The following is a 26769-nucleotide window of genomic DNA, read 5'->3' on the forward strand; positions in this document are numbered from 1 at the left end:
AGGAAGTAACAAATCAAGAAGTAACATCATTTCATTAATACATCCTTAAGTAATTTTACTGCATTAACTTATTTCTAATAGAATTTATTAGATGACACAGCCCCGTATGCTGGCTATTTTCATCTACAAAATATTTGTTCTAGTAGCGCAACATTTAAGTTACATTGATTGTAATATCTATTAATCTATAATAATCAAACAATTAAACGTTAAAAAGAATAACGTTATAAAAAAATTAATACAAATATAAGGCTCAAAAATGCAAACATTTTTTTAAAATACAAATATGCTCCAAAATACTCCAAAATACAAATGTGAATTTGTTTATTTATTAATTTATCTTTATTGTAAAATGAAAATCGTAGGTTAAAGTTCATTCTCCGACTAAAGTGATTGCTACTTAATGTATTAGTCAAGCATTATAAATATTAAATAAAATAGTTTTCTTCAATTACATTCTTAATCTACGTGTTCCTCCCAGAATGTTATGTATATGGAATATTCACTAAAATAGATAAGATAAGCATAATAGACAGCTAATTATTAAAGTATTTTATAGAAGTTTAAATTTTTAGGTATTGTAAATCGTTCAAAGTTAAAAACTCTATATCTCTCTTCGAAATGTTCTGTCTTTTATGAACTCTTTACATTGTAGAAAAAGCAATGCTCTATAACTGGTATGAATATCAATGTTTTAGTGGTAGTAGTTATTGATTTGTAGGAGGTTAAATTTTGGCAGTTTTGTAAGTCGTTAAAATTTCATACCTCCATATCTCTTTTCGTATTTTTCAGATATTGATTGTAATATCGATTAATCTATAATAATCAAACTATTAATTACAGGTTAAAAAAAATATGAGATTAAAAAATGAAAAACCTTTTTTTAAAAAATGCATTCACCGAAGTACATCAATGAATTTATTTATTTTATTACTGAACTTTTATTTTAAAGTAAAAATCTTCCTTTCAAGTTCATTCTCCGATTAAAGTGATTGTTACTATATGTATTAGTCAAGCATTATAAAAATTGAATAAAATAGTTTCCTTCAATTATATTTCTTAACTAGGTGTTTCTTTCAGAATGTTATGTATATGGAAGAATATAAAATAACATAGATAAGATATTCATATTTTTAGGACAGCTAAGTATTAAGTATTTTACTACAAATAATAGGTTATGAGATAAAGAAAGTTAAATTTTGACGGTTTTGTAATTCTTTTGAAGCCCAAACCTCTCTATTCTTCGTATTCTTCAGATTTTAATGAATCTTTTAATGATAATAGTTATTGAGATATGGAAAGTATAATTTTGGAGCTTTTGCAAATGGTTCGAATTTCAAACCTCAATATCTCTTTTCCTATTCTTCCGATTTTAATGATTTCTTTACCGAATTGTAGAGAAAAGTCTATTCCATAGCTGGTATAAATAGCAATGTTTTAGTGATAATAGTTATTTTGGTATTGAAAGTTAATTTTTTTTGCTTTGGAAAATGGTTCAAATTTCAATCCTCTGTATCTCTTTTCCCATTTTTTTTTTATTTGAGGCGTGTCAACATCTAAGGTTATTGGCGCCCGGAGCTTTTTTCAGTGCACTGCCGGCCTCCGGACAGTGTTCTCTCGTTACAGACAACACTGTCCACCACCGGCCAGTGAGCTGTAAGAAGCTCCTAGGAAGAGAAAATTTAAGGGTCAGCATCTGGATTCGAACCCGGGACCTCCGCGTGGGAGTCCAGTACGCTAACCGCATAGCTAATCCCTTCCCTCTCTTTTCCTATTCTTCTGATTTTAATAATTTCTATACCGAATTGTAGATAAAAGTCTACTCTATGATTGGTATAATTTGCGATGTTCTGGTGATAATATACTCGTATATTGGGATATGGAAGGTTTGGAGCATTTGCAAATAGTTCAATATTTAAAGCTCTATATCTCTTTTCCTATTCTTCCGATTTTATTGATTTTTTTTTTTACCGAATTGTAAAGAAAAGGTTACTCTCTAACAGGTATAAATAGCAATTTTTTTATGATAATAGTTATTGAGCTAAAGGAGGTTAACTTTGAAAGTTATGAAAATCGATCAAAAATCAAACATCTTCATCTTTTTTGTATTGTTCAGAATTTATTGAATTTTTAAGAAATTTTGTTTAAAACGTTTTTGAAGTCTTTTGCTTCATAATTAATTTTTTCAACGTTTTTATTTTTAATCTGTAATTAATAGTTCGATTATTATACTTTAATAGATATTAAAACTGTCCGGTAGGACAGTTGTATAAGGGTTGATCGTCAAAAACTGCACGAAAAAGTGTAACGTTGAAAAACACCCAACTTTGACAATTTTTTTCTCTTTTTCTATAAAAGATAAAATTCCCAAATTTTCTTTAAATTATAGGACAAACCCTCCTTTATAACTGAAATTTTTTTGCAACAACCTAGATGTAATAGGTTTCGAGAAAAAAGTTGCCGAAAATGAGCAAAAACGGCATTTTCAGAAATTGTTCTTCTTCTTCTTCTTCTTGTTGTTACCTTTTTTGTAAACCGCGTACCGCCTAAACGCGTGAACCGATTTTCATGAATGAGGTGTCATTCGATTCGGAATTTTTTTTAGATGTGCCTTTTGGAGGTCTCGACGCTGTACATCGAATGGGAGAGGAGTTAGCCCCCTTTATGTAATAAGGCCCCCTCCAAAATTATTATTTCTAATAATTTCTCTGTAAATCTTGGCCCGATTTTGATAAAATTTGGTAGGATGATAGGGTTAGGGCTTCCCTATGTACCATTAAAGCGACGATCTGCTCTTACACTTGTTAAGAGGAAGTATAACAATCTTTCAAATTATCGAGACGTGAACCGATTTTCTTGAATAAAGTGTCATTCGAATCAAAATTTTGTACAGATTTGTACTTTAAAAGTCTCGACGCCATGCCTCATAAGGAGGGGAGTTTGCCCTACCCAAATAAGGCCCTTTCTAAAACTATTATTACCAATATTTCTATAAAGCTTAGTCCGATTTTGATAAAATTTAGCACGAAGAAGTGATTAAAGCTCCTCTACGTGGCTGTGAAGTGTTGTCATGCTCTTACGCCTACCAACAGGAAGTACTGCAATCGTTAAAATTATCAATGAGTGAACCGATTTACATCAATGAATTGTCGTTCGATTCAAAATCTTTGCCTTTTAGGGAGAAGTACAGTAATCGCAGTTTATTTTTCTTGCTCCTGTTAAAAGGAAGTACTGAAATCGCAGTTTAATTTTGCTATTTACGTACAAATACCTTCCTATTTTATTCAAAACGCTTTCTCAAAAAAATTGTTATTGAGGATCGTTTGGGGACCGCAATTATAATCATTCTTTAAAAAGATCTCTCCAGTAGTTACGGTTCCGACTTAACGCCTTATCAGGTTATAATGATAGAATAGCTTATACCAAATTTTAAAAAAAATCTGTAAAGCAGATATGTAACTTTGCAAAATAGACAAAAAGAAAAATCTATCCAAAAGGTACAAAAATCTCCTTAACAAAAACTTACAGTTTAAAAAGTTAAGTATAAGGGTTGATTAAACGCCAAAAGGTACACAAATCAGCAAGTACCCATCATTTCATTTATACTTCATTGATATGATTTAAGTAATTTTACTGCATTAACTTTTCCTTCACATTTTTAGAATTTATTAGATGTCACAGACCCTTATGCTGGCCAGTTCATTCATAATATTTTTTTGTTATAATTATGATAAAATGAGTTCTGAATTATTCTGAGTAGTCACATATACATGCATGTTAAAGTAGAAAAAGACAAAGTCAGAGTCAGCCACTGTTTAAATTTGAATCACGAAGGATTTAAAACAATATTTCAGTCTTGAATTCGTCTTACCGAAATATTCGTGAGCACAAATAACACACAGTTAATAACAAGTAGATTATTCAACAATAATTATTCATTTCTCAATTGTAATTTAATTTAGTCCCCCTAATTTTACTTATAGTAAAATACTGGAATAATTAGCTGTCCTAAAAATATGCATATCTTATTTATTTTATATTACATATATACAACATTGTGGGAAGAACATCTAGATTGAGAATGTAATTGAAGAAAACTATATTATTTGCGATAAAGCCAGATAATTATTACCTATTATTATAAACGTTTCACTACTTCATAAAATAACAATTACTTTAATCGAAGAATGAACTTAAACCGACGATTTTTATTTAAAAATAAAAATAAATAAAATGAAATCATTGATGTATGTTGGTGTAAGCATTTTTTTAAAAAAAGTTTTTGAAATCTTTAGCCTAATTTTTTTTTTCTTTTTAACCTGTAATTAATAGTTTGATTATTATAGATAAATAAATATTACAATCTACAGTCTAGAACAAATATTTTGTAGATGAAAATGGCCAGCATAAGGGTCTGTGACATCTAATAAATTCTAAAAATGTGAAGGAAAAGTTAATGCATTAAAATTATTTAAATCATATCAATGAAGTATAAATGAAATGATGGGTACTTGCTGATTTGTGTACCTTTTGGCGTTTAATCAACCCTTATACTTAACTTTTTAAACTGTAAGTTTTTGTTAAGGAGATTTCAGTCAACATAAGTTAAATGGTGTGCTAGTTTAATAATTTTTTTTTTATGTGAAAATAGCCAGCATTAGGGTCTGTGACATCTAATAAATTCCTAACAATATTAAGGAAAAGTTAATTCTGTAAAATTACTCAAATGTTATCAATGAAGTATTAATGAAATGATGGGTACTTGCTGATTTGTGTACTTTTTTGCCGTTTCAACAACCCTTACACTTGACTTTTTAAACTGTAAGTTTTTGGTAATGTATTTAAAGAACTACTGAACGTGTTTAACTGAAGATGTAGGAAGCAAAAAACTTGTTATTATAACTTCTGTAAGTGTACTAAACACAAGTAATAATAAGAATTTGTAAAAAACGAAAGTGGCAATTAACGACTGTTCTTTAACTTGAACCAATTGTTACTGTATTGGTATTAGTTCCTCCACCGATTGGTTGCTAGTCTGCTGTTAAGATTATATCTTGTTAGAGCTGTAGTCCACCTGAACTATCTGGTTTAGCCTGCTGAATGATAAAAATGTACTTTCTCTCACGGTGTAGCTGATTTAATCCATTGTTTTAGTTGGTTCAGCGTACAGATATAAATCCACTTTATATTATAAATTCGTTGTAAGTTTCATTTGTTCGCTAAAATGAAACGAACTGGATTCATGAATGAACGACAAGGTTATTGAAGACTTCAAAAAGCTTACTTTGTCGTAAGTTGATGCATAATAACATACTTAAGCAGATTCTGAAAACTTCGGCTTCTCGCATGTATTAGTTCATGCTGGGCAGACACGCGTAATTCACCTGAAACTGAATTACTAAAACTATTCTGGTGGCAAGGATTCCCTTCTACGTCTACAGTCAAATGTGCAAAAACGTAAGGATAGTAGTCGCCCCGGATGTAGCTTACTTTCCACGCTCACTTTCCTCTTCACTTAATATCGAATGTGGCATAATACCTTGAAGATTAAGAAAAGAACGCTTAGACTTCTGTTACCCCTGGTACTTTTTTATTTTGTATTTAAGGCGCGTCAACATTTGAGTTTATTGGTGCCCGGAACTTTTTTCACTGTAGCGGCGGCCACCGGAAAGTGTTCTCTCGTTAAGACAACACTGTCTCAACACTGACCGGTAAGGATAAAATCTAAGGGCTAGCAGCTGAATTCAAACCCTTGATCTCCGTGTTGGAATCCAGTATTCGCTAATAACTCAGCTAATCCCTTTCCTCTTATTTATTTGTTTATTTTTTAATTGTTAATTTTTTTTTTTTAATTTTTAGGTTGGAATCCAATTCTCGCCTTGCGACATGAATGATATTGGTTCATACAAATGTAAACTAACAAACAATCTTGGAAGTGCAGAATCTTCGGCTAAAGTCAGTGTTAAGAAGATCTATCATGCGCCAATGTTTGTACAGAAACTTCATGATCTTGATCAGGTACGTTCAAACTTTAAAATAATGACGAGCGGTCGGTTGGAGGGAGATATTAATCGAAATGATAAAGGTTCTTTAGGGCTGAAATTATTTGGGCATTCTACCTGAGAAATATGTTAGACTCAATTTAGTATAAAATTACTCTAACTGGGCCGGGTGGTACTACAAACTAGAAAATGCTAGTAAATGGACATTGCAAGGGCCTGACAAAGGATAGAAAGAAACAGCACTGCACTGTGACAGTGTTAAAGGCTTGTACGGCAAAGTGATCGGCTCTTCGGGGAAGAGAAAGTCTATTACTTCAAGCATTGCTCAGTATTGTTTCTCCAGTCTCGCTTATTCTTATCAAATACTTATATGTTTCAGATAATTGGACTGGATGGTAAACTGGTATGTCGCGTTTCTGGCAACCCACGACCAGACATCTCTTGGTTTCAAAACGGCCACCCTATATACGAAGGCAACAGGTTCCACATGAAGCGAGAAGGTGATTCTTGTATTCTCTACATAAAGGACTGTACGCCGGACGAAGATGGCTACTATAAATGTATTGCCAGCAACAGAGATGGCAAGGATGAAACCCAATGCCAATTTATGGCTGTAGATAAAATGTAAGTAGTGAAATAAAACAGGCTTTGTCCCCTGTTTTTTTTTAACATTTTAAAATTATAAATTTATTTTGATGTTTTTGGTAAATGGCTCCACAATTTTCTTGAAAATTTTGTATACTATAAATATACAAAGACCTATTACTTTTAGTGGAAACTTAGAGAGGAATATTGTATTTTGGAGGTTTGCAGGTAAGTGTTATATTAAGCTACCATGTAGAGAGCCCATTCCAAACAAGTTACAGTTCTTTAGCACGAATAATATCAACTTAAATTGAGATAAATGCTGGAATTCCAAATCAGACGAAAATCGGTTCTGGAAAAATGTAATTTTGCAGAATATAATACAATTAAAAAAAAAAAAAATTTGGAAGGGGATAGAACGACTTGCATTAATCTAAGTGTGACAAACTGCTAATATTTTAAATTAGCAGTTTGCTGTCAGTCTTATTCAAAATATTTTCCTTGTAAAATTGGTTTAATGGGTTGTTTCAGGGATACAGATTTTTATCTCTAAAAATTTAAATATATTTTCTGAGTTAATGGGGGCATTGCCAACATATATTCATTATAACATACTTAACAACATTCATTCAATGTACATGACTGCTTAATATTTTATGGTTGACTTACTATGCCGTCTTAAAGTTATCTGAACCAGATTTCTGTTTTGTGTTTCATGCTATATTCTAATATTGAGATCCGCAGACTATGAAAAAAATTGGTTTCAAAAGTAGACCTGAGAGAGTATGTGTACTACCTGTGGTCAGCGATTTTAAAAATTGAAAAACTGAAGGAAGTTGGAATGTTATATTTGGTTTAGGTATGCACCAGGGGACTCAAATAAGCTTTTGGACAAATCTATAAACCGGGAGTAAACGTTTACTGGATGAATTTTTATTTATTACGTATTATTATGTATGTAAGATTCTCCAAAAATGGCTCTACAATATTCTTTTAACTTCATTTATCGTTACATATCTGAACCTCTATAACTTTTATTCGTTTACAGCTCTTTTAATATTAACGAAGTTTGAATGAATTGCTAAAATTCCTAGTAGTCCGAGAATAAAACACCAGTGGTCGGCAACGTTCCTTACAAGTGGGTAATTTCTCTATTTTTATTCACAAAAATTTTTGCTGGAGGGTCACAGCACTTCTATTTTAGATTACATATCTCAGAGCACAGAAAATTACAAAAAAAAAAATACATTTGGAATAATCCAATATACATCTTAAATAGATCATCACAAATTTATTATCATCAAATTCTTATTTATAACTTGAAAGAGATCATAAAATGTTAGCAGAAAAGTAAATGTTGAAACGTGTACTCGCTACGTAATAATAGAATTTCATCACATTATGCCACACATCTCAATACAAGCACGCTTTAATTCGTTGGTAAATATACCTTCCGATCTTCTTAATTAAGAATTGCCTCCTGTGTCACTAAAATTTTCCTCTAGGTGACCCGCAGGTCTTAAATTGCGACTACTGTACTAGACTATTATTCACCTGCTTATGTCCTGCCAACATTGAATTCTTTTAACCGATGTACCATTTTAATTAATATTTTCCCTTTGTTTTGTATTATTTTTGTTTTGTTTTAGTAAAATATTAAACAACTAATATATGTGTATTGTAACTAAAAGTTTAAATTGGTTTCATTAAAGATTCAGAAAATAAAAATATTTTTTTTAGCACAACTAAAGAAAAGGGTGAGGCGCCCTGTTTCCTGAAGAAGATCGGCGATCAGGAAGTCATTAATGGAATTACTGGCAGATTTACAGCTTGCATATCTGGGTGAGTTTTTTTTTCTGTTTTCAATTTTTTAAAATCAACTTAGACGAGAAGTTAATCTGAGCTCTCTTATATTTTTTTTTATCTAAATTTAAAATTTTGTATAGATATCCTGAACCAGAAGTTGAATGGTACCGTAACAATGAACGTCTGTATCCTTCGGAGAGAATTAAAATGGAACGAGAGACAACGGGATTGTTGCGATTAACGGTAGCACACATAGATCCAGACGTAGATGTAGCCAAGTATAAGCTGCGCATCTACAACGACCATGGGGAAGATGAGTGTACTGCCTCGTTTATCTATGACAGTGAGTAGATTATAAACTTAGCTTCTGCAATTGCAGACTTTCTGCACCTTATAAGTCCAATCTTTCTTAATCCATCATTTCCACTTTCCCTTATGGCGTGTAGTTTTAGGAGTTGCTCCTTTTCAACGATACCTAAGTTTTTTATCATTGCGTGCGGTATGCTGTCCTTATCTGGAGTGGTATCCCTGGTTTTCTTTGTCAACTTCTGTTATAGTTAGTGGGGAATCGTACGTTTTGTTGGTGATTGTTTCGAAATCAACTTGCCGTAGCTCCATCTCAATTTTCCGTCGAACGAAGTCAGCTGAGTAGGCCTGGGTTCCTGACACTTCAGGAAAGTGTACGGCTAGGCACTCGGCAATATCCTGAGGCTCTATTATGTATTCATTGTTAGTTAAAAGGCTCTGCTGGTATTGTCGGAATATTTCGACGGCCAGAGAGGTTATTTATTTTTTTCCATGCTTCCTTTAAGGTTTTCTACGTTGTTATTTCTGAAACATAAAATGCCAGGGTTTCTTTGTTTGCATTTTTATAATAAATCTTTCTCTGGCTCTTAGTATTTTAAAAGTTTTCGGCAGTCGGATAAATTTTAAGTTGGTTAAATACTCTTTTCTTGTCGTGAGGGCAGCTTTACATTCAACGGTCCACCATGGGACTGGAGGTCGTGAAATCGTCCCACCCGTTTTTGGTACTGCGCCCTCAGCAGCATATATCAAAGTTTTATTAAATAGCGCTGCGTCGAGGTTGACATCCTCTATGAAGGTATTTTAATTTTGGCAGAGAAAGCGGACCAGTTTTCCCTTGTAATATCATACTTCCTAGGCGTGATGTATTCTGTTCTTTTAAGAAGAGTCTTAACTATTGTAGGATAATGGTCACTTTGGTACAATTCCTTAGTATTTGTCCAATCTAGACGAGTACTAAGGTAAGTGATACAATGCTCAAGTCAGTTGCGCTAAAAGTACCGGACAGTGCTCTCTCGTTACAGACAACACTGTCCATCACCGGACAGTGAGCTGTAAGAAGCTCCTAGGAAGAGAAAATCTAAGGGCCAGCAGTATTATTGTTATTATAATTATTATTATTATATTTTTTTTTTTTGTGCATCAACAGCTGAGGTTATTAGCGCCTCTTATATTTATTCCTTCTCGAACATATTACCCCTCTACTTGGTATGGCAGATGTTCTTGTAACCCATGCTCTTGAAGGGAAGTACTTTTATAAACATTCCTTCCCCTGTTATTATTATTATAGAGGGCCCGATATGTTCATGTACACCTTTATATTGATGTCCTTAATGGACGGAAACTTTGAAACTCTGGTTATTATTATTATTTTTGCGCATCAACTGCTGGGTTATTAGCACCTTATATTATTATTGTTATTATTATTATTATTATTATTTCATTTCTGACTCCTTATTAGGGAAATCACTTAGGGGGGTGGACTTTGCCACAACCCCTTATCTAAATTACTATCTATCTCTCGGAGTTAAAAACTAAATCCAAATAATAACGGGCTGCACGCGGCGATTGGCTGTATTGATCTGCTTAATGGGCAGCACTTAGGAACTTTCGGACGATACGGACCGTATCTAGGAGGACTGCCTTTATGGATAATTTTAGCCACATTATTGTGCCTGAAAAGGTACTCCTTCGGCGCAAGTACTGAACATCCTGAAACTATGTGCTGTATGCTTTCCGAAGTGGAGTTGCACATTCTGCATTTATCGGGCACTAGACTTTCGCCTAGAACCCATCTAGGTACGCCTTCGTAGCTATCACCTGGTACTGCATCGCCATTATGAACCCTTCCGTCTCAGGGAATAGATGGCTTTTTGTGAGCCATTGGCACGAGGCTAAGCCATTAGTTCCTTCTGCAGTAAGAAGGGCATAATACCTGCCATGTAGCTGCTTTCATTCTTCATATCCCTTTCTAACCGCACAACGTTATTTCTTGGCTCACGTAAATTCAAGGCTGTGAAGCCTTTATCTAGAGCCTTCATCTTTGCAAAGAGGGGGACTTCTTGTTGTTGGAAATACTCTTTAAGAGAGTTCTCTGCTCTTTTGCAGAGCTGTTCAACACTGAGTAATCCCCTCCCTCCTTCCTTTCGCGGTAGATAAAGCCTGACAGTGGATGCGTTGGGATGGTGCATCCTAGCGGACGTCATACTAGTTCTGACGTATCTATCGAGTTCCTGAAGTTTCGTAGTTGACCATTTGAGAACCCCAAAAGCGTATGCCAATGATGGGATGACATATGTATTTACGGCTTTTATGGTGTCCTTAGATGACAATTTTTGTTTTAGAATCAATTTTAACCGCTTCTTGAATTCATCTTCAAGTTTAACCATGGTGTCCTTATTAGGGATCTTCAGGTTTTGCTGAAGCCCTAAATACCTGTACAATTGTGTAGGATCCAGTTCAAAAAGCACATCTCCTCCAGCCTCGGTTTGCTCAATATTACCTTCGGGCACTCCTCGCTTCACATTTAGTACAGCGCATTTCTCAACGCCCAAGGTCATTCTAATGGCATTACTGAATGCCGAAACCAAGTTTACCATGTTCTGCAGCTGTCCTGGCGATTTACTGTAGATCTTCAGGTCATCCATGTAAAAACTGTGGGTTAATTTAACATTGGAGGATACTTCCAGCTCGTATCCATACTGCGAGCTCCTTAGCATACTGCTGAGGGGATTTAAAGCAAGACAAAACCACATTGGGCTAAGGCTATCTCCTTGGAATATCCCTCGTTTGATTTGGACATCATCAATTACATATCCATCACCTCTGTTTCCCACCATCAGCTTAGTGCGCCACATTTTCATCACCATTTGGAGAAACTTTATCACCTTTCATCCACCTTATATAAGGACAGAACTTCTAGCAGCCAGCTATGTGGTACGGTATCAAAAGCCTTCGCGTAGTCAATCCAAGCCACTGACAAATTCCTTTTTTATTTGCAACCTGCCCTGCGACAAAGGTGTCTAACACAATTAACTCCTTGCATCCTTTTGCTCCTTTTTTACAACCTAACTGCTCAGGTGCTAGAAGATTGTTTTCCCTGACATGTTCTTCAATTTTAGAGCTTATTACCGATGTAAAGATTTTATACACTCCGTTAAGACACGTTATTGGCCTATAGTCTTTAGGCTGAAGAGGACCATTTTTCTTTGGGATCATATATGTGAGGCCTGCAGTTAAACCATGTGTTGGGATCTGCTCAAGTCTTAGCAGCTCAGTATAAAACCGGACCAGTACTGAATGTATCCCAGAAAAATTATTATTATTATTATTATTATATATTATTATTATTATATATTATTATTATTATATATTATTATTATTATATATTATTATTATTATATATTATTATTATTATATATTATTATTATTATTCAATCAAATATAATACTGTTTTCCACATTCATTAACGCAAATGAAGGGGTTTGGGTCTTTTAAACATTGATTTTTATATTTTCTATTATATTAACATACATATACCATAGTACTTCTAGAAAAATATAGATCCATAGCTTCACCTGAAGATTTATATACTCAATTTATTTGTTGAGAAATTTTTGAAGAGCTAATTGAAGAACGTGTTATTCTCTCTGAAACGTTTATATTAATCTGCTATTCACACCACTATTTTGTTATATGTAGCTGTATTTACGCCTTTTTTTTTTTTTGTTCGCTTTACAGCGATGGGTCTAGGAGATCGTCGCCCAGTTGGCGAACAGTATAAAGACTTCTCTGAGTTTAAACACACTGGCACTCCCATGCCTCTTGCTGATCGCCCGCTAATCAGTCGAATGTCCGACCGCCGTCTGACATTATCTTGGAAACCATCAATACCTTACGGACCAAGAGATCCAGTTACATATCAAGTAGAGATGTGTGAACTTCCCAACGGAGACTGGTTTACAGCAAGATCTGGTAAGTATTGGAGTAAAATTGCAGCAAAGTACATGTTTAAAGTAAAATTTGCTAATTCTTAATACTTGAAATAAGAGAAAGTCATGTGTGTTTCAGTAACACTGACAAAATGTATATTTTGCTCCAGGTATCAGAAGTTGTGCTTGTGAAATTAGGAATCTAGAATCATTCAGAGATTATAAATTTAGAGTCCGAGTGGAAAATAAATATGGCGTAAGTGACCCATCTCCATATGCTGTTACTTACAGGTTAGTGAAATGTACCTCTATAAAAGTGATTTACATGTTTTAAAGTTGTGGGTGCATTGAGGCATTTGTTGCATTTCTGTGTTCTCTGCCACTAAATTTTTTTGGGAAGATAAGAGGTTCACTCGATACAGTGTCCCTTACCAGATTGTAGGCTGCACACAATTCTAAAAAGATAAAATCTAAGGCAGGCTGCTGTAATGAACCCGGGAACTCCGCGTCTTGAGTCCAGGGCATTATCTCTGAGCCAACTCCTTTTATTATAGTATAAATAAAAAGAATAGAATTTTGGAGGGTCAATTGGCTCATAGTCCCTGCGTCTCACAGGTCCTACTATGAAATCTCCCAGATATCTAGCGTAAACTGTTAGCCTGCCTTAACCTCTAAAAAGGCAACAAAGCCTCTTGAGAAGCGCCCTCATAGTGGCAGAGAATGTGGGTGGTTCTTTTCTTCTTCGCCCAATAAAAACCTGCTAGGCAGGCTCACTATGGCGAATTTCATCATTTTGGCCCTGATTAAAAAAAATTCCATTAACTTTTGCGAGTGAACTAATGAACTCTTCGCCTGTCTCTGGTAGGGGATATGACACCTCCAGGTTTCAAATTCGCTGATTTGAAAAAACGCCACACAAGTCCTATGTTCATTTTATTTTAAATTTCAACTAGCCCTATATAAAATTTCATCTATTGTTACTTCTTTAATTACTTTTTCAGAGCTAAATTGGAACCTGAGCCACCGAGATTTATACCATTCTTAGCACCAGGTATAGATTTCAGGCCGGAGAGTTCTTATTATTTTCCTAAAGATTTTGACATCGAAAGGCCTCCACATGATGGTTATGCTCAAGCGCCAAGGTGAGTCACTTCAATTTAAAAGAATCTTATACATTTTATGTAGTGTGTACACAAAAAAGAAAAGAAGTCAAAGATATGTATAAACTGATTATTAAAAAAAAAATTTAATTGAATATAAGCATTTCTTAATTGAATAAAAACATCATTTTTTTAAACATCTAATTATTAACATTTAACATTTAATTATTCTATTAATTTTTTCACAGATTTCTACGACAAGAACACTACACACAGTACGGTGTAAAAGGACACAACTGTAATTTATTCTGGTTTGTGTATGGATATCCTAAACCAAAGATGAGTCACTTCTTCAACGACCATCCAATAGATATGGGAGGTCGCTATGATTCAAGTTACACTCGCAATGGACATGCTACCCTCTTTATAAACAAGTAAATATTTTTTTGAACAGATCTTCTAACAAATTATTATTACGGTTTCGTCTGACGCCAATCTTATGGTTGACTAATGCTAAGATTGAGGCAAGACACGAATAACATAATAAAATAAGTCAGAAAATAAAATATGTCTACTACACTACAGATAAAATCCCCAAATGTACTAAGTTAGACGATTTCTTGTATCTTAGGATGTTAGATAGAGATGTAGGCACTTACGAAGCGGTGGCACAAAATGAACATGGTGAAGCTAGACAGAGGGTACATTTGGAAATTGCAGAATTTCCAGAATTCATACGTCGTCCTGAAGAACTTACCCTGATTGCTAGACACACAGGACGTCTAGAGGCCAGAGTAATTGGCGTACCTACACCGGACATTAAATGGTACAAAGATTGGCAACCACTGGCACCAAGTTCCAGAATTAAGGTGAATTGTGTTTTTTTTTCGTGCATCGACCACTTTGTCATTAGCGCCGGTGAATTCCGTTTAAGTTAGTTTGTTGAGGATTATATTTATAACTGTGAAAAAACGTTTTTATCTAGATTTCAAGAATTGATCCAGACCATTGCAATTTGATGATAAGCGATGCCATAACGAAAGACAGCGGACTGTACAGTATAACAGCCAGTAATGTGGCGGGAGCAATCAGTTGTTCGGTGATGGTGCACGTTGAGGAGACTGATGAACATCCCTTTCATCATTACGGGCGGGGTCATGGCATTAAGCCGAAAACTAAACCATTGTCTGATCTGTATGATTTAGGAGATGAATTAGGGCGAGGTACTCAGGGAGTTACTTATCATGCTGTAGAAAGAATTTCAGGTATGCATCTATTTTTTACTGTAACGTATAGCAGTTACTTCAAGTTTTTTAAAAAAGAAAAGAAGCTGTAGTAGATCGTGCTTTAATGGTAAATAGGTTGCCCTAGGTAGTCTGCAAAGGGTAGAAATTTCATTTGACCAAAGTTTATTTGGCCCTCTATGTCGACGAGATTTAGCACATTGCGATTTCTAATACTAATGATGAGAACAATGGATCTCATCATTGAACAAATTGAGAAATAATGTCTCCCTTTCTGAGGGACCAAGCTTCTTTTTTAATGACAACTTTTGCAGAGGTAAGCATCCTTACCAGACTGATCCATCAATTTTACATAAATATGCATGTCTTTCATACTTCCCATTCGTACTCGTGATATGCCACTCTAAAATCAACGTACAACTTGTGTAAATCAAGATTATTCTCATACAATTTTTGAATAGAGATCTAGACCATAGTCTAGATTGCTTCCAATTTGTTAGACTATTTCCATTATTCTCTGATGTACACCGAGATAATCTTGTAGTTGATATCTTACTATGAGATACTTCGATAGTTTTAATAAGAAATATTTTTCATGATAAATATCCGAAACACGTCAGAGTGACATGTGTAAATTGTAGAGTAAAGAAAAACAGTTTAATATGAATCAAATATTAATTTACTATGTACATTACCTATCAATATCATGGCTGAATGCAAAAAATAGATAAATAAAAATAGGACCGGGAAGAAGTACCTATTGGAATTCACTCGAACTTTTATTAAAGTTAGCCACTTTCAATTGAATTTTATCATCTTTATAATTCGAATTTTCATTTTTTTATTATTTAAGGCGCGTCAACATCTGTGGTTATTGGTGCCCGGAACTTTTTCCAGAGCACCGCCTGTCTTCGGATAGTTTTTTTGTCATTACAGACAACACTGTCCGGTGATGGTCCATCACCGGACAGTGAGCTGTAAGAAGCTCCTAGGAAGAGAAATCTAAGGGCCAGCAGCAGGATTCTAACCCGGGATCTCCACATGGAATCGCATAGTAATCCCCTCCCTATCATTTTTAATGAAATCAATAAAAGTTTCTCAGCATTCTGGTCATTTCATTCAAGACTTTCTATTTGTTTATTCATTTACTTATTTTGATCTTTTAGGAAGAAATTATGCTGCAAAGATAATGCATGGACGAGGTGAATTGAAGAGTTTCATGAACAACGAATTAGACATCATGAACATATTGAATTCTCATAAAATTATTAGAATTCATGATAGTTTCGAAACACTTGATAGTATTACATTAATTATGGAGCTGTATCCTTTACATTAATTAATTTTAAGGGAGCTAAACTAAGCAAAGCAGAAATTAACGATAGTGATACTAATAATTATTATTTTATTATTATTCAGGACTAATGATTTTCAATTTACACTGAATTCTGAAGAACCAATTTTTCGTGAACATCGGGATTCAGGTTATATTTTTGGATTGAAATATATATCAATTTCTTAAAAAATAAATTCTTACTTTCAACTTGAATTTTCTCCTCCCAAAATAAATTTTTTGCTACCTAATCTCATAAATATATTTTAAGGAGTAATTCTAATTAATATTTTTCCTTTAATCTAAGAAAAATAAAACAGTGCGTCTGGTGGTGAGTTATTAGATTCATTAACCAGACAGTCGTACACTACGGAATCGGAGATCGCATGCTACATACGCCAATTATTAGTTGCACTTGACTACATGCATGAACAGAATATTGCACATCTTGGCTTGACGGTAAAGAAATTAAATTTTGAAACATTTATAAAATGTTTTAATTTTATTTCATCTAAGTATTTTTTTTTTCAAAAGCCTGGAGATTTACTAATTTCACATCCTGGAGGAGATGACTTAAAACTCTGTGATTTTGGTCAGAGCAGAAGGATCCATCCTGGGCAATTACAACCTCTTGAATATGGTAAGAACAAGAAGTTGGTTGTGCAATCAGATATTGAGTTGTGGCAATCGCAACTCCAACTCCACTTCTCTCTGTTTTAATCATGCTTGAGAATCTGATTCATACTAAACAGCACAGTCCAGTTCCCGTCATTTCCTGAACAATACCCTCAAAAGCTGTCCGTTGCCAAGCGCATGCTTCTCATAAATCCAACCCCAACATTTTTTCTACTCTGATCGAACTGCAGTTGATATGAGTGAAAGAAAGGTACTTACCCTTAAATAATTAATTAAATTAAATATTAAAAATATACGTAAATCTTTTCATTGGAATCCTGATGTAAACTGAATTGCAAGTTTAAAAGTGATAACGCAACGCCTCTGCATACTCAAAATCTGACGTCATTGAGTCCCGGCTCTATCCTACGAAGAGAGATTAAATAGGGTATGTGTAGCAAGCAGTTAAATAGGCGTTCAAGACGTAAATAATCGTTCTGAAGATAGCAGGAGAAATATTTGGCCCACGTTTTTGCTGGTAGGTGCATTATACCTTAGAGTAAATTGTGTGTTTGTTTAGGCTTCCATGTTCTGTTTTTATTCTGCATTCTCTCAAGTCCTGACTGTTTGATTAGCCTTTGAAGTCCGGTTAGGTTTTCCAGGATTATGCTGGAAGAGTGAATTTTTCTGCTACGAAGAACCGCCATATAAACCCTTCACACTGACACAGTTTCTCTCTTTTTTCGGCAAAATTGACGCTCCGTAGTCAGGTTCTTTAATGTGTTGCCTCAGTGAGCTTTTAGCTCACTCAGTGGCCTACAATCATTCGAGTGACCATGTGATCTCGTTAAAGCAATTCTGTAATTAACCTTTTTTGGGGGAATCAAGGAGGCGAATTAATGAACTTTCTTGCCTTCGTTTGGACTGGTAAGGTTACACCCATCATCCCTGTGGCTTATTGTGCCCCAAAAATACTTATTACGCCATAAACTATTTTAGCTTGTTATGATTGATCTTCTTACTTGATTTTTAAAGGTATGCCGGAATTTGTATCACCTGAGACGATCCGAGGAGAAGGTGTGGACATGATGTCCGATATGTGGAGCGTTGGTGTGATCACATATTTACTGTTAACTGGCGTCTCATTATTTAGAGGAAACAATGATATGGAAACCTTAATGAAGGTAATGTGTATAATTAAAACGATCCGGTAGGACAGTTGTATAAGGGTTGATCGCCAAAAACTGCGCGAAAAAGCGTAACATTCAAAAGCACCAACTTTGACCATTTTTTTCTATTTTTCTAAAAAATAAAATTGCCATTTTTTCTAAAAGATAAAATTGCCAATTTTTCTAAAAGATAAAATTGCCAATTTTTCTAAAAGATAAAATTGCCAATTTTTCTAAAAGATAAAATTGCCAATTTTTCTAAAAGATAAAATTGCCAATTTTTCTAAAAGATAAAATTGCCAATTTTTCTAAAAGATAAAATTGCCAATTTTTCTAAAAGATAAAATTGCCAATTTTTCTTTATAATCTGTAAATTTTGCAACACCCAGATCTAATAGATTTCAAGAAAAAAGTTGCCGGAAATGGGCAAAAACGGCATTTACAAAAAATGTTCTTGTTCTTCTTGTTACTTTTACGTAAACAACGTAGCGCCTAAACGTGCAAACCGATTGTCATGAATGAGGTGTCATTCGATTCGGAATTCCATGTAGTTGTGCCTTTTGGGGGTCTCGACGCTGTACATCGATTGGGAGAGGAGTTAGTCCCATTTATGTTATGTAAGGCCCCCTCCAAAATTATTATTACTAATAACTCTCGATTTTGATAAAATTTAGCAGGATGAAAGGGTCAAGGCTCCGCGACGTAACATTCAAGCGACTTTCTGCTCTTACACCTATTAAGGGGAAGTAGGCCATCGTTTCAAATTATCGACGCGTGAACCGATTTTCATGAATAAAGTGTCATTTGAATCGAAATTTTGTTCATATTTGCTTCTTAGAAGTCTCGACGTTGTGCCTCTTATGGAGGGGAGTTTGCCCCACTCAAGTAAGGCCCTCTCTAAAACTATTATTTTTTTTTTTTTCGGCGCATCAACATCTTGGTCATTAGCGCCCTCTAAAACTATTACTATTATTTCTGTAACGCTTAGTCCGATTTTGATCAAATTTAGCACGAAGTGATTAAAGCTTCCCTACGTGATTTAAAGTGCCATCATGCTCTTACACCTACTAAGAGGAAGTACTGCAATCGTTTAAATTATTGACGTATGAACTGATTTTAATTAATGAATTGTCTTTCAATTGAAATTTTAGATACGGCAGATACGGCTCTTTGGGGTCTCGATGCCTTATATTTAGGAGTGGAGTTTGCCCTTCGTAAATAAAGCCCCCTTTTAAACGGTTATTAACAATATCTTTGTACATTTTTGTCCTTCTTTAATCAAATTAGGCAAGAAGAAGAATTTAGAATGCGTGAATTTAAGTGCTATCCTGCTCTTACGCCTACTAATAGGAAGTATCGCAATCATGCTGTATTCGTAGTTTAAATTCTCTTTGCCTTTTTAAAGAGCAGAACTTAAATTGCAAATAATTTTTTTCCCCTCTTTAGAAGAAGTTTTTGTGATCACAGCTTGTTTTCTCTTACATCCTTAAGAGGAAGAAATTTTATCAAAATTCATCTTACTGCTCTTAGCCCTCTTAATGGGATGTAATTATCAATCACTTAATCCCACATTTCTCCTGTCTCCATCTTATTCCCACCAACTTGTCACCAATCCCCCAAGACTTGTGTCAGTTTTTTTTCATCCTACATCTTTCATTTAACTTTTCACCACTCTCCCATAACTTTTCACTTAGTTTGCATTTACACCTTACGAACTTGGTACCACTCCCCCATAATGTTACTCATAGTCTGAATCTTCTTTCCACAACTAGGTACCACACCCTACCAACTTTTCTTGGTGTCTTTATCTTCTTCTCACTAACTTTACACTTTTACATTCTACTTATTTACCTTTCACTAAGTTGGCACCAAGTATTAGTATTAAAGCATTACCAAGTATAAAAGTATTGCTTATCCAAAGTGTTAAGAAAACATGTAAACCAGATAAGAAATTTAACAGAATAGGTTTTTAAAGGTTTGGAATATTTTGGAAAATGGTATTATCGATTATTTTTAAATTATAACGATAATTAAAGAAATATTCATGTATTACTTTGATTGATCTATTAAATTGATGTTAAATGTATTTAAAATTAGACTGAACTGAACTAGATAACCTGATCCACAAGGCATTTATAAAAACTTTCTAACTTTTATGGTATATCCGGCGTAAATCAGTCTAATTATTCCCGATGCCCGAATATAAAAAAAAAACCATTAGATATATAAATTTGTTCCAATCAAGGAACAAAAAAAAAAAAAAAAATTCTATCCAAAAGGTATAAAAATCTTCTTAACAAAAACTTTCTGTTTAAAAAGTTAAGTGTAATGGTTGATTAAACGCCAAAAGGTGCTCAAAGCAGCAAGAACCCAACATTTCATTCATACTGCTAGTATCTACATTTTAGGATGTTTTGGATGACACAAACCCTTATGCTGGCCATTTTCATGATGAAATATTTGTTTATTAAAGGGTAGCACCCATTAAATTTAGATTGATTTTAATAGTAGGTATTAAACTATTCATGCACTAGTTAAAAAAAAAAATTGCATTTACCAACGTAAATACCGATTTTAATTTGTTCTTGTTTTTGACATCGGATTTAAATGCAAGTTTAGCGCAGCAGAAGGAAGTAAAAATCGTTGGTTCAAGATCACGTTCCAATTAAACTGATTGGTACTTTGCTTTATCTAGTAGTTTCCCGTTAAAAAAATATGTTATTAATAATATGTAATCTAGTATATTAATATTAAATGTTAATATAGTTTCCTTCAATTAAATTCTTCATCTAGATGTTCTCCTCACAATGTTATGTGAGTATATGTGTAATATAAAATAGATAGAGATGTGTTTATTGTTATTGGTTACAAAACTTCTTTACAACAAGTACTCAAAAAGACTACATTAAATTAATATTTGAAAATGAATGAATTCTAATTGCAAGAATTATTTATGTGTAATTTGTGCTCTCGTATTCTACTGTAAGACGAATTCAATCCTGAAATTTGGTTTTAACTCTGTGATTCACATCACTGCAGTAAAGACCAACACCAAATTTCCCATTTTCTTTTTAATGTGTGAGTGAATGTGATAATTATTCTGAATAAAGATAAATCACAAGAATAATTTGGAATAGAGATAATAGAGTGCTTTTTGAATACTAACTATGATAATGAGATACATCTTTTATTATTCTAACAGAAAAATATTTTTGGATGAAAAAAGGCCAGCATAAAGGTCTGTGACATCTAATACATTCTAAAAAATATGATACTAAAAGTATGAATGAAATGTTTGGTATTTGCTGATTTGTGTATCTTATGTCGTTTAACCAACCCTTATATGTACTTCACTTTTAAAACTGTAAGTTTTTGTTAAGGAGATTTTTGTACCTTTTGGATAGATTTTTTGTTGTTCCTTGGTTGGAACAAATTTATACATCCAATGATTTTTTTTAAATATAAGGGTATCGGGAATAACTAGTTGGAAGATCTAGGATGAAAAAAACTGACACAAGTTATGGGGGAATGGTAACAAATTAGTGGGAAGAAGACGGAGAGTAGAGAAATATGGTTGAATTAAGTGATGAATAATTACAACCCATTAAGAGGGATAATAGAAAGAAAATTGCAATTACCAGTACCTTCCAATAAAAGAAAAAAGATAAATTTTGATAACACTACTTCCTCTTAAGGGTTGTAGGAGAAAACATGCTGTGATCACAATAACTTCTAAAGAGGGGAAAGAAAAATGATTTGCAGTTACAATTCTTCTCCGCAAACGGACAAAGAGAATTTAAACTGCGAACACTGCATGATTGCAAATACTTCCCTTTATCTAAAAGTATGTGTAGAATTTATCTAAAAAAAATGATTGCTTTCGGATCGAATAAAATCCCCCCTCCCACCTAAATTTATATTATTTAACCACAATCCACATTCTTTATAAAGGTCAATTCTTGTATTTAATTGGCTAATAATGAAACCCTTCTTTTGATTTGTTTTTTAATGATCTTTTTTGCTTTAATTCCATGATATAGTCTTATCGTCCTTATAGGAGGGTTATCGAAGCGAGGGCTCGAGGGTATTGAAGTGGAATTGGTGATGGCGAGTGGCGATGACAGGATAATCGTTACAGAATAAGATAGCCATATGGCCGCGTGGGTATAGGTGCAAAAGGATGTCAAAAGTGTAAACTGTACTGAAATAGGGAGCAAGAATACTTCCTTGTGTCGGCAAGGATAGAAAATATGGGAGAAAAGGAATTACTTTGCACAGTCATAAAAAGTGTTCTGCTGAATATCTTTCTAGATATGATACTATAATCACGAGATAGTAAGTTGAAGATGAAATGCCCTTAAGCTACCTCGGAAATTTCGGGTGCCATACCCGATCAAAAGCTTGAGAAATGTTCAAAAAAGCCACTGGGCAATCCGACCTCCGCTCAAGGTAGTAAGCAACAGTGACTTCAACTCTGTGATCCTAATGAATAGATTGGTACGTACGTAATTGAGATAGGAATTAAATTTAGTGGGGACAAAATAGACTGGTAGCGGGATAGTAAAGAGTTAGTCGAAAAAAATTCCTAGAAGTGGAAGTAGATTGACTAATGAAAGGGGAGTGAAATTGGTTTGATGGATCATGCGGATTGAAGAGAATTTTCAAAAAATTCGGAAAGTGGGTAGTTTTAAGGATGGCGTTGTATAAGATGTTAGGAAAACAATGACTTTCTTGAGAACTGAAGTAAAAAAAAAGGTGGTAATTAGGACTTATCCAGGACTTTTTCTACGGGATTGATTTTGTATTAATTGTTACTTCTTTTTTTTTTTTGAGCGACTGTTTTGGGTGGAAGAGAAAGGGGAACCCTAAATTGGAAATAAAACTTGTACTTTCTGCGATTTTCTGCCTTTGAGCTATAGTTCATACACATACAAGACCAATTTGTAAAAATTATTTTTTTACAGATGACTTCAACACCAGAATTTTCTGTAAAAACTCAAAATAAAAAGTCTGGAAGACGGCAATACGTCTTCTTAAGAGAAGTAAAAGAAAGAAAAATTATTTAAAAACTACTGAAATACTGACCAAGATTTTATATTATTAACTTGTCAGGTTAAAGAAGGATTCTGGGAGTTTGACGAGGAATACTGGTCAAATATAACAGTTGAGGCTCGAGACTTTATAACCAAACTGTTAGTAATTGAGCCGTACAGCAGACTGGATGTTAAAGCGGCATTGAGACATCCATGGTTGAATTTGGCCGACCGCCTGCCACCAAATCAGTGGACCATTCCGACAGAAAGATTACACAATTATTACAATTTATGGAAGTAAGTGTAAACAAATATATTGGGTGTGTATTATAAATAAAGAATTTGATGACCTTGAACTTCTTTTACTCTCACACTGTAGTCCAGTCTAGTTTCATTCGACTACTGTTTGTTTCTTGTTCATGTAAAATTTTCTTTGCCGAAGAAAATTTAATAACTTCACCGGGTTTGAAAGTTTAGTTGTTTTTATTATTTCAAAGCCAAAAGAGCGATAGATCTACAACCAACCGGTAGATGGCTGCAACAATACAAATTAAGACAAAATTCATAAAAGTTAACACAGAAAATGATTTTTTATTATAAAATGGTTAATAATGTCATTACTTATTTATTTAGTTTGTACTGAGACGTCATTCAAAAACGTTTTTATTTTCTTTACTAAACAGAGACTGGTACAGCAATGCATCCTGCAGAACGTGGTATAGACGAAGGCCACTGATTGGTGCGTTCAGTCACCCATCCAAAATGGTGTATCCACCGCATTACATAGCCACTCCTCTACCGTCACCAGAACGTGAAACTACTAGCTCTAAAGATAAGAAACCATCTTGGATAGACCAACTGCCATCTAGGCAACCACTTAACTATGATGTAGGAATTATTAGTTCTGAAAGCCAGTAAGTACGAAGTAGTTAGGGATAAAAATGCATTTAGCGAATTGTGTGTCAAAACAAAATTAACAGTTCCGATTCTATTTACAAACATGGAAGTGTTCAACTTTTATTGCTACATTTTTCCAACAAATTCGGTTTGGGGTACTTCTAGGAGTTAGATTAATAGATTCCATCTAAAGTTTCATATTTGCGTGGTTTACGTCATTTACTTGTGTACCGAAAAGAAGGGTTAAATAAGTTTTATAAAATTCCAAGTTTGAAGAAAATCCTAAATACCCAAAGAATTGTTCACTTATTGAGATAATCTTGAAAATATATCCTAGGCCATACATTACATACACATTGCCTAATAAGTTCTACTTTTCATTTTACTACAATAATTTGTTTTAGTGCAGTTTTCGAATAGTTTTTGTTTGCAAACAGGTTCCTTGTAATGTGCGGTTTTACGAGCTTTATTATGTTGGTCAGAAATTTGTCGTTTGAAAAAAGTAAAACAAACCTTGAGAGTCTCGTATGATTGTTCACATCAGATTTTTTTTTGAAAATGCGTGGAGACCTTTTCTCTAAACTTGAGTTATCAACTTCTGATCATTTTGATTTGTTACGTTTGTTCTTTAAAAATATTACTGGGAAGTTTTGTGAAATCTGAAAATTTGGTTTGTTGTTTGTAGTTCAAACGAGTAAGAAAAAGTTGACCAGAATCCTTGTAAAATACAAATCAAACGACTTATATTTATTTGATTTACTCTCTTACGTTTAGTTTTAAGAGAATTTATTAATTGCAACAGTAATCGTTGCAATATGGAGAAGTCTGTGAGTGTTCACTTCAGATCTCTTGTTCTAGTTATCAAAATGGACCAGACACATACCTTCTTCAGCTGAGAGACGTCGACTTTCCAGTTCGTATTAGGGAATACATGAAAGTTGCTGCTCACAGAGGGTCACCAATCTGCAAGTTTTCAGAGGAAAACCATCTAGACTGGAAGGTAACTAAGCAGAATCGATGCAACCATTTTTACCTGCCCATAGAACACCTTGAGCTTCACTTTTTTGCGTTTATTCCAATAATATAAAAAAAAGTTATTCTCATTCTTTTAGCTTCCAGTAATCCGAGAAAGACGCAGATTTACCGATGTTATGGATGAAGAGATTGACGATGAACGCAAAGCGCGAATAAGTCAGTATGGTCTTGGTGACTCATACACGGTGCGCCGGTTGAAACATGAACTTGGTTCCAGATTAGATACACATGTAGAAGCTGAAGCACTGATTGAAGCTACAAGACAGGGGCAGGTCACTTCAATTTTTTTTTTTTTTTTTTTTGTTAAATGTTGTTTCTATAAATTTATTATGAACAATGCAAACAAAAGTTTGTTTATAGTCCATCTTAGAAGTGCCGGTTCTGGGACGGGCAAGAAATCGCACATCTTCATGCACCATCCATCCGCATACTTGTATATTACGCGATCGTCCGTATGTTATTCAATTCAGTTGTGCTGTTTACCTCACCTCATTCTTTTTCCTTGACTTCGTCTTTCATTGCTCATCCACGATCCTTGTGCCCCCACTGTGAAGATTCTTATTGCTTTCTATTAGCTCATCTCTAAATACCTATGCTCACCAATTGAAAGCCCCAATATGCTTGGTCCCAGCTGCAAAATCCGTATTACCTCATCAGTCTATCCCAGAATCATCACATACTAATTACTCTTTTTTTAAATCAGTGGTTGGACGTAAAGCCCTGCTAAAAAAATGGGCATCGCTTTACTTTTTATTTATTTTTTCTACTTATTACTTATTAAAATATATGAATTATTTCGAAATATGAGATAAATAATTATTGATTTAGACGCCACGGTAGCGGAGCGGTTACAGGCGAGTTCCGCAAAGCTAAGATGTACTGTGGTACAGGGTTCGATTCCCGGACTAGGTCTTGGATTTTATTTAATGGCTAATAAAAAGAATTCATTGTAAAGTATGCTGGCTGGTCTCCTCCGTCCAAAACACCTAATTTGATAGTTGGACGTAAAACCTGCCTGAGAAAAAGGCGTTACTTTACTTTACCTACTTTTACTTTAATTATTGATTAAAAAAAAAAAAAAAAAAACTTACATGTATTTTACACGACTCTCTACGCAGTTAATGTAATTACATTTTTAATTACATTTCACTATAATAAAATGATGAATTTGAAGGAAGCAACTATAAATTTGTAGGAAGGTGTCATCTCCTACCTAGACCTCATCTAAAACTTCAGTCTTGGATTAAAAGTTTTGTACCAAAGAGATAAACCTGAAATACGTTAGATTGAAATGGAAATCGTATGTAGACTGACTAGAAAATTACTGGATACTATAAAACGTTTATTTATATTTATTCGCCTCACTTCTATTATTTTTAGAGAGATACTAATTGTAAAAGTAGAAAGTAAATATAAAGCATTTTTTTTTCTTTGATAATCGTTATTCAATAATGCCACATAGTACTTGGCACTACAGTTTTAGAAGCATTCTTTTTAACAACCTTACCTTACTGAAACCTAACCTTACTTTTTACTGATAACGAATCATTTTTCAGGCGCCATTCATGAGGGAAAAACCGCAGATAACGCCAATTGAAGATGGAAAACCAGTGCAGTTGGTTTGTTACGCTGTTGGTGATCCTCAGCCAACAATACAATGGTTCAAGTGAGTATAATTATTAGCTTATAGTACTCTCTACTGTCCAAGTGTGGAC

At 34.0% G+C, this 26769-nt stretch overlaps 1 protein-coding gene across 9 annotated transcripts in view; it reads left to right on the forward strand.

Annotated features, from left to right (window-relative positions):
* The window catches only part of Obsc (Obscurin), a 226868-nt gene that overhangs the window by 179956 nt on the left and 20143 nt on the right, over positions 1–26769 (forward strand). For all 9 annotated transcript variants that reach the window (XM_074138259.1, XM_074138258.1, XM_074138266.1 and 6 more), the window contains 19 exons: positions 5860–6018; positions 6382–6626; positions 8328–8429; positions 8534–8736; positions 12438–12671; positions 12799–12919; positions 13630–13770; positions 13977–14162; positions 14360–14597; positions 14714–14993; positions 16139–16295; positions 16626–16764; positions 16840–16945; positions 17956–18104; positions 23202–23419; positions 23806–24036; positions 24878–25019; positions 25132–25326; positions 26611–26720. In XM_074138259.1, the coding sequence (XP_073994360.1) occupies positions 5860–6018; positions 6382–6626; positions 8328–8429; positions 8534–8736; positions 12438–12671; positions 12799–12919; positions 13630–13770; positions 13977–14162; positions 14360–14597; positions 14714–14993; positions 16139–16295; positions 16626–16764; positions 16840–16945; positions 17956–18104; positions 23202–23419; positions 23806–24036; positions 24878–25019; positions 25132–25326; positions 26611–26720 (3356 nt within the window). The remainder of the gene's footprint in view (positions 1–5859; positions 6019–6381; positions 6627–8327; positions 8430–8533; positions 8737–12437; positions 12672–12798; positions 12920–13629; positions 13771–13976; positions 14163–14359; positions 14598–14713; positions 14994–16138; positions 16296–16625; positions 16765–16839; positions 16946–17955; positions 18105–23201; positions 23420–23805; positions 24037–24877; positions 25020–25131; positions 25327–26610; positions 26721–26769) is intronic.

This window comes from Rhodnius prolixus, unplaced genomic scaffold (genome assembly GCF_049639745.1).
Source record: "Rhodnius prolixus isolate KJV_2025 unplaced genomic scaffold, Rpr scaffold_11, whole genome shotgun sequence".
Lineage (NCBI taxonomy): Eukaryota > Metazoa > Arthropoda > Insecta > Hemiptera > Reduviidae > Rhodnius > Rhodnius prolixus.